Source organism: Narcine bancroftii, chromosome 4 (genome assembly GCF_036971445.1).
Source record: "Narcine bancroftii isolate sNarBan1 chromosome 4, sNarBan1.hap1, whole genome shotgun sequence".
NCBI lineage: Eukaryota > Metazoa > Chordata > Chondrichthyes > Torpediniformes > Narcinidae > Narcine > Narcine bancroftii.
Window position 1 is genome coordinate 209,678,996 of NC_091472.1, and position 8,367 is coordinate 209,687,362.

Sequence of the window (8,367 nt, forward strand, 5' to 3'; positions counted from 1 at the left end):
TTTTCTATTATCTGGATATTACTGCACTAAAAGGAGACAGTTTAATGAAGTCAACAGAAGTCTTGGGGAAAAGGAATACAAGTTTACATTATGTTACCCAGCGATGACAAAATAATTTTTTAATGGATTACAAACAGACATCAGATATTGTGGAAACTCTGCCTTTTTATAGGCCAAGTAAATGAGAAGGAATTATTTGGAATGAGACAATGGACTAACAGAGTCTCTGTTCAGATGTAACACCTGGGAACTGAAGTTTGCCAGAGTCCATCGGCCGCTGTTCATGGGTTCATTTGTGGCAATGAGCCATATCCCGCAAGCGAAGATGAACATGGTGCCTTGTAGCTCTTCTGTCCTCACAGAACTTTTGTTCTGTTTTCAACACGAAATTTAAATTGGATGATGGAAGAGATATGAGATTCTTAATGGATATATAATTAATTAGGATTAATATTAGATATATTGGAATTTATTTAAAATGAATTAAACTGATTTAAAATATGAGGTCCAATTGAAATCAAAAGTGTACATAGGGTTCTCAGACCATAGCCATAATCAAACAAGATTTGGTGAAACCTTTGCCATTAAATAGGCTTAGTAAATGAGAAGGAATTATTCAGATTGAAGTAATGGACTACTAAATTAAGACTTTGTTCTGATGTAACATTTGGGAGATGAAGGGTGCTGGAGTCTGTTGGCTGCTGTTTAAGGGCATGTTTGTGGCAATGAGTCCCATCTGGGCACTTTCCAACCAGATGGGATTAACATCGACCTTCAGTTTATATTAGACCCCTCCACTGAGTCTTTCTTTTTCTATTCCCCGTCTCTTTTCCTCCAGCTCCCCACTCCCCTTTCCAATCAGTTACCCCCATCACGCCTCAGCTGTTTTCTCTTCTTCCCGCCCACCTGTATCCACCTATGACCTCTCTCCTGTTAGCCTGAGCTCCTCCCCCTTTCTCCCTCCTCATTATTCAGGAGACTGTCTGCTTTTTTTCTCAGACCTCGATGAAGGGCCCAGGCCCGAAATGTTAGTTAACCTATAGACGTTGAGTGACTTGCTGAGTTTCTCCAGTATCGCACTGTAGACCCAGCGTCTGCAGACTCCCCTATTTAACTTTACACAGAGGGTGGTGGGCATGTGGAATGAGCTGCCAGAGGAAGTAGTAGAGCCTGCTGAACTTAGAAGACATGAATTCAGGAACATGGATCAGAAGGGCATAACAGGGATGTTGGCCAAATGGTGCTGGCACGAACAAGCTGGGCCAAAGGGCCTTTTTTCTGCCTGTGCTGCACAACTTTATGATCCATTGAGGCTGATCCACGAGCCAACTCAAAATGCCCACCCAAACTCCATACCCCTTGGTTCAGAAAACATTCATTTACCTCGAGTTTACAAATGACAGTTTATAAAACATCCATTCCCACTTGTGGCAAAGGCTTCCAGTCTTTTACGTACCCCAACCCTGGTGATACTCCCCGAGTGGCCAGGCTCCCTAATCCCACCTCCCCCCAGTCCCCTGCATCACCAGAAAAGATAGAGGAGGGAGAAGCTATCAGTTGCCTTACAATCAATGGGACTGGGCAGAATAATAGTTCAGCACAGAATAGATGGGCCAAATGACCTGTTTCTGTACTGTTCTGTGGTTCAACAGCAGAAAGACCATATGATCCTAACGAAAGCCCAAGAACAGTCCTCGCTATTCAACAGATGTTCAAGGTCCAGGTCATTTATTTGGCATGTGCCAAGTACATTCAGCTACAGAACTGTTACAGGGGATGTTAAGATCAGATGGACAGGGACAGGTCAGTGGAAATGGTCCAACCCTGTTAGAATGACAAGGGTGTGGGGTCAGATCAGGAACAGAATCTGGCTCACTTGTGGACCCGCTGGTGCTTCAACAGGCTAGTTGACCGAGTGAAGCTTTTGCCGCAGCTGAAGCAGATGAAGGGCCTTTCCCCGGTGTGGACACGCTGGTGCTTTCGCAGGTCGCTGGTCTGGGTGAAGCCCTTCCCACACTCGTGGCAGGTGAAGGGCCTCTCACCAGTGTGGACCCACCGGTGTATCTCAAGCTTGGACCTGTTGGTGAAGCCCTTCTTACACTCAGTGCAGGTGAATGGCTTTTTGTCAGTGTGAACGCACTGGTGGGTCTGCAGGTGGGAGGTCTGGGTGAAGCCCTTGCTGCACTTGGGGCAGGTGAAGGGCCTCTCCCCGGTGTGGATCCGCTGATGTATCTCAAGCTTGGACCTGTTGGTGAAGCCCTTCTTGCACTCGGTGCATGTGAATGGCTTTTTGTCAGTGTGGACCCACTGGTGGGTCTGCAGGTGGGAAGTCTGGGTGAAGCCCTTACCACACTTGGGGCAGGTGAAGGGCCTCTCCCCAGAGTGGACCCGCTGGTGGGTCCTCAGGCTGGAGATGTGGGTGAAGCCCTTTCCGCACTCGGGACAGGTGAAGGGCCTCTCACCGGTGTGGATCCGTTGATGTCTCAGCAGGTTGGATGAAACGGTGAAGCCCTTCCCACACTCGGGGCAGGTGAAGGGCCTCTCCCCAGTGTGGATCCGCTGGTGACTCCGCAGGTTGGATGAAACGGTGAAGCCCTTCCCACACTCAAGGCAGGTGAAGGGTCTCTCCCCTGTGTGCACTCGCTGGTGGATCAGTAGGTCGTAGGTCTGGGTGAAGCCCTTGCCGCACTCGGGGCAGGTGAATTGCTTTTCCACACTGTGCATCCGCTGGTGTATCTGAAGACCGTACAAGCTGGCAAAGGCCTTCTCACACTCGGGGCAAACGAAAGGCTTATCTCTGGTGTGGACCAGCTGATGTCTCCGCAGGTTGCTAGACTGAGTGAAGCTCTTACCGCACTCGGGGCAGGTGAAGGGCCTCTCCCCGGTGTGGAGCCGCTGGTGTGTCTTTAAGTCACTCGACCATTTAAAGTTCTTCCCACAGATGGAGCACTGAAACGGGTTCATCGCCATGGGGATGAGAGGGTATGACCAGGGGATAAATCAATGAAGTCCTCCACCAGGGCACACAGTGCGTGCTCAGCCTGATGGAGGCTCCCGAAAGGTTGGCAGCAGGTTAAATCAACACTGAGGCTGGGACCCAGTGAGAAGCATCCTCCAGCCAGATGTCACAAGCCCCAGACCCACAGGAGCCTTCAATTCTGGAACTTGGTGATGCGTTCCGCTCCTGGCACCTGGTAACCAGAGTTAAATCACCTTTGATCCCAACAAGTGTCGGGAGCTTTGGCACTGTTCACAAGCACATGACGTCACTTGCCAAACGCCTGCACACTCCCTTTTTTCACACGTTGATAGAGTACTTTCTTAGCTAGGGATTTCTGGTTAACTGTGATCGTCATGAGAGGCGTTGAACGATTGTCATTAAACAAAGCCCGTGTCTCCCAAATCAATCTCCCAGGGTGTGACTGCTATGATGGACGAAACACAGCTACCAATCAATGCACAGAAAGATCCCATCAACAATGACGACATCGATCACTATTTTTATGTTGATTGAGAAATAACTATCCCAGGATTATTTCCCAGCGCCTCCTTGGAACATATCAGGCCATATTTTGTATAAACGTGAGGAGACGGGACATCGCAAGGCGCTGGCCCATAACGTTGGGGATTCTTTTTCTCTTTCACCAATGCTGCTCGACCCACTGAGTTCCTCCAGCAGGGCGGAGCGACTAGCACAGCACGATTACAGCGCCAGGCACCCAGGTTCCAATCTGGCACTGTCTGTAAGGAGTTTGTATGTTCTCCCCAGGACAGGTAGGTTCCTCCCAGCCTCCACAAAAAAATCCTCATGGGGTTTGTCAGTTAATTGGTGTATTTGGGCAGTACGGGCTCGTGGGCTGTAAGGGTCTGTTACCGTGCTGGATCTCTGAAATTAAAAATAAAAATGTTTTGTTTCAGTTAGATTGTTGTGTCCAAGTCTCCGACTAGCACAAAAATCCAAAACTTATGACTTAACATTGACAATGTAAGGCACTGAATTCACCAGACAAAGTGGAAATACTGTTTGAAGTCTGTCACTAACTTAGGATGAACATTCCGTGCACCCACCACTCTGTGTGAAAAACTTGCCTCTTACACAGAGGGTGGACTCTGTCCCTTAAAACTAGGCCCACTCGTGTTAGCCATTTCAGTCCAAGGGATAAAGCCTCTGGCCATCCACACAATCAATGTCTCTCATCATCTTGTGCACCTCTATTAGGTCACCCTTCATCCTCCTTAATTCTCCTATTATTCAAAAATCAACCTGTGTCTTCAATTCATTTAATGAGGCAGCCTCCACTCTTCACTGGGCAGAGAGTTCCAGATCGACCCCTCCCTGAGAGAAGCACTTCCTCCCTCTCTGCTTAAATCGAATTCCCAGAATCGTGAGGCTCTGCCCCCCAGTTGGAGTTTCACCTGCTAGTGGAAACAATCTCCCGTCTGGTCCTCCTTTCATCAGTTTATCCGTTTCTAAAAGATTAGCCCCCTCATCCTTCTCAACTCCAATGCGTTGTGTCCCAGGCGACTCAACCTCATGAAATAACCCCTTTTTTTCCAACCTGGTGAACTTCCTCTGCCCCACTTCCAAAGGCAGAGATTTTCCAAGTCAGCCTTCCCAAACCAGAGCCAACGATGGGGAGAGGGGCATTTTGTTTTCTTGATATTTCATGTGACTGACTGCACTTTATCACATTTTTACACCCTGGAAGTGTTCTTTCTCCCTCATTGTTCTGAATCCTGGAAAACCTGCTGGTTTTACTCATTACAACTTGAAATTGAACATTTGGTCAAGGTTCTGAGCTACTCCCTTACAAACCTTAAGATTTTCTTTGAAACATTCAGCACGATGTCACCCATATGCCTGTGCTGCCCAATCACACCTAATGGACCTACAACCCCCAATGTATGATGACTCAGTGAATTTCTCCAGCACGTTTGTGTCTCGCCATCTGGGTGGAACCGTTGCTTTTTTGCAGAGTGTTGAATCTGCCCAATTAAGCAGAGGAGGTTGCCTTGGTCAAAGTATTTTCCAAACGTATGGGTAGATTTTTAACTGATTTGGGAATTAAGGGTTGTAGGGAATGGGTGAGTAAGTGGTGCTGAGTCCATGGACAGATCAGCCATGATCTTATTGACTGGCAGAGCAGACTCGATGGGCCGGATGGCCAACTCCTGTTTCTTACCTTGAGGTAAACAATGCAGCTGTCTGGAAGTGGAAGCTCAGTGAACATACGAGAGGAGAAAGAAACTGAAGAGTATTCCAGCAGGGTGAGGTGGTTGGGGGCTGGTATGGAGCAGAAACATGGACAGGAGGTGAGATAACAGAATGCTTCCAGTGTGGCCCCAGCTGGACTGAATGACCTTTTCTTTGTATCTACATTAAGTGTATTACAGAGATACAAGGGGATGAGACACAGTTTTCAAACACAGCTGCTTCATTTGCGTAAAGATCCAGGACATGAAATCCAATTCCTGTAAGTGGGTGGCACGGCTAGTGAAATGTTATTATATCATCAATGACCCAGGTTCGAATCCAGTCCCATCTGAAAGGAGACTGCATGATCCCCCTGTGACTGGGAGGTTAATTGAGCAGCACGGGGTTCATGGGCTGGAGAACCTTCAACCTCACTGTATTGTTAATGTTTAAAATATATAATCAGAGTCACTAACATTGAGGGAGAGAATCTATTCCACCTCCACCCCCCACTGCCTTGGGAAAATGAACAACAAAAGACTTCCCCCCCCCCTCCCCAGACACAGTCCCTTTCCCCTCCTCCCCAAGGAGAAGATTCACCAGCGTAAATCACCCTCCACCAGATTCATGGACGGTTCCTTCCCCCTGTTATCAGACTCCTGAATGATCCTCGTACCTGCTGCTTTTTACCTTGTACCAACTGATCTGTCCCTGTAACTACACTCCTGCTCTGTGACTTATTTGCTGGACTATGTACTTATTTGCTGGACTATGTTTGGAGCAGTCTAGCTAGACTGCTCCAAACCAAACTTCCTCATTGCACCTTTGTATATGTGACAGTAAATTGAACCTGAAAACAAATTGACCACAAGACCAAGACCTGATTCGATTTGATGCCTCAATAACCACAAGACTCCAGTCCCTCCTGGTGTTTGAGTGAGTGATGTTTAACTATTCCACATTCTGCAAACTTTATGTGTGGACCCACTGGACAGTCCCCCAGACGGTTCAACAGTGTGAAGACCTTCCTGCACCCAAAGCAAGTGACTGGCCTCTCCCAGGCAGTCACCATCAGAGGAGAACTGATTGGGGGGGGGGGGGGGAAAAGAAGAGGGGACCATCTTCCCGCGACCCCCCTTGCTTTGTATGGGACTGTCTACCCCCCTGTTCCCCTCCCCCTTGCCCTGTGAGCGCCCTGTCTGCCCTCTGTTCCCCTCCCCCTTTCCCCATGTGGGCCCCTGTCTGACTCCTGTTCCCCTCCTCCTTGCCCTGTGTAGGACCCTGTCTGCTCCCTGTTCCCTTCACCCTTGCCCTGTGTGGGACCCTGTCTGCTCCCTGTCCCCCTCCCCCTTGCCCTGTGTGGGACCCTGTCTGCTCCCTGTCCCCTTCCCCCTTGCCCCGTGTGGGCCCCTGTCTGACCCCTGTCCCCCTCGCCCTTGCCCTGTGTGGGACCCTGTTTACCCCGTTCCCCTCCCCCTTGCCCTGTGTGGGCCCCTGTCGGCCCTCTGTTCCACACCCTCTGTTCCCCTCACCCATGTCCCATGTGGGACCCTGTCTGCTCCCTGTTCCCTTCACCCTTGCCCTGTGTGGGACCCTGTCTGCCCTCTGTCCCCCACCTCCTTGTCCTGTGTGGGCCCCTGTCTGATCTCTGTCCGCCTTGCCCTGTGTGGGACCCTGTCTGCTCCCTCTTCCCCTCACCCATGCCCCATGTGAGACCCTGTCTGTCCTCTGTCCCCCTCCCCTTGCCACGTGTGGGACCCTGTCCGCCCCCACCCATCCGTGCGGCAGGGGGGTGGGGGGGCAGGGGGGTGGGGGGGCAGGGGGGTGGGGGGGCAGGGGGGTGGGGGGGCAGGGGGGTGGGGGGGCAGGGGGGTGGGGGGGCAGGGGGGTGGGGGGGCAGGGGGGTGGGGGGGCAGGGGGGTGGGGGGGCAGGGGGGTGGGGGGGCAGGGGGGTGGGGGGGCAGGGGGGTGGGGGGGCAGGGGGGTGGGGGGGCAGGGGCCGCAGCAGGACAAACTCGCTGCCCACAGCATTGTCAGGGATTCTTCTCCCTGATCCCCCACTTCCCCGTATGATAGGAAGCGCGGTCGCTGCCCTCATCCTCCTCCCCGCACCGGCCCGACTGTGGCAGCACCGGCTCCAACAAGGGACCGCGATCCGAACACTCGGGAACGCACGGCTGCTCCTCGATCGTTCCACCGCCCTACCAAAGCCTCACCTCCAGCCCCGGGCCCAGGCCGCGACCTCCTCCGTGGACCGGCCCGTTACTGAGGAAACGGCACTCAGGGTCACTTGGTGAGATAGACACTGTCACGTGAAGAGGCTGCCGCAGCCAGGAAGGGGTGGCGCCGACTGGAACGTGCAGGTGCATGCGCAAAGGGATTTCCCAGGCCGTTTCCGGGTGGAATGTGCCCTGTGGAGTGATTTCTTTCATTGGGGCCGGGAACTATGGGGGATGAAGCTTGAGGGTAGGGGGTGGTGCGGGGAGGAATGAATCGTGGGGGGGGGGGGGCGAACGGAGCAGCGAAGGGTGTAACGGAGCAGCGAAGGGGGTAACGGAGCAGCGAAGGGGGTAACGGAGCAGCGAAGGGGGTAACGGAGCAGCGAAGGGGGTAACGGAGCAGCGAAGGGTGTAACGGAGCAGCGAAGGGGGTAACGGAGCAGCGAAGGGGGTAACGGAGCAGCGAAGGGGGTAACGGAGCAGCGAAGGGGGTAACGGAGCAGCGAAGGGGGAATAAAGCAGCGAAGGGGGGAACGGAGCAGCGAAGGGGGAACGGAGCAGCGAAGGGGGAATAAAGCAAGGAAGGGGGGAATAAAGCAGGGAAGGGGGGAAAGGAGCAGCGAAGGGGGAATGGTGCATCTAGGGGGGAATAAAGCGGCGAAGGGGGGAATAGAGCGGCGAAGAAGGGAATAGAGCGGCGAAGAAGGGAATAGAGCGGCGAAGAAGGAAATACTGGAGCATTGGCGAATGAAGGAGCGAAGGGGAATAAAGCAGAAAAGTGGGGGATAATGCAGCAAAAGTTGTGAAAATAAAGCAGCAAAGGGAGAAATGGAGCAAGGAAGGGGGGAATGGAACTACGAAGGGGGAATAAATCAGCGAAGAGGGAACGGAGCAGTGAAGGGGGGATCGGAGCAGCGAAGGGGGGATCGGAGCAGCGAAGGGGGGATCGGAGCC

At 52.2% G+C, this 8,367-nt stretch overlaps 1 protein-coding gene across 1 annotated transcript in view; it reads right to left on the reverse strand.

The window, feature by feature from the left end:
• The window catches only part of LOC138761558 (zinc finger protein 850-like), a 36,566-nt gene extending 29,038 nt beyond the window's left edge, over nucleotides 1-7,528 (reverse strand). The window contains 2 exon segments of the mRNA XM_069933874.1: nucleotides 1,877-3,886; nucleotides 7,411-7,528. Of these exon segments, the coding sequence (XP_069789975.1) occupies nucleotides 1,877-2,970 (1,094 nt within the window). The 5' untranslated portion in view covers nucleotides 2,971-3,886; nucleotides 7,411-7,528.
• Nucleotides 7,529-8,367: the final 839 nt, after the last annotated feature.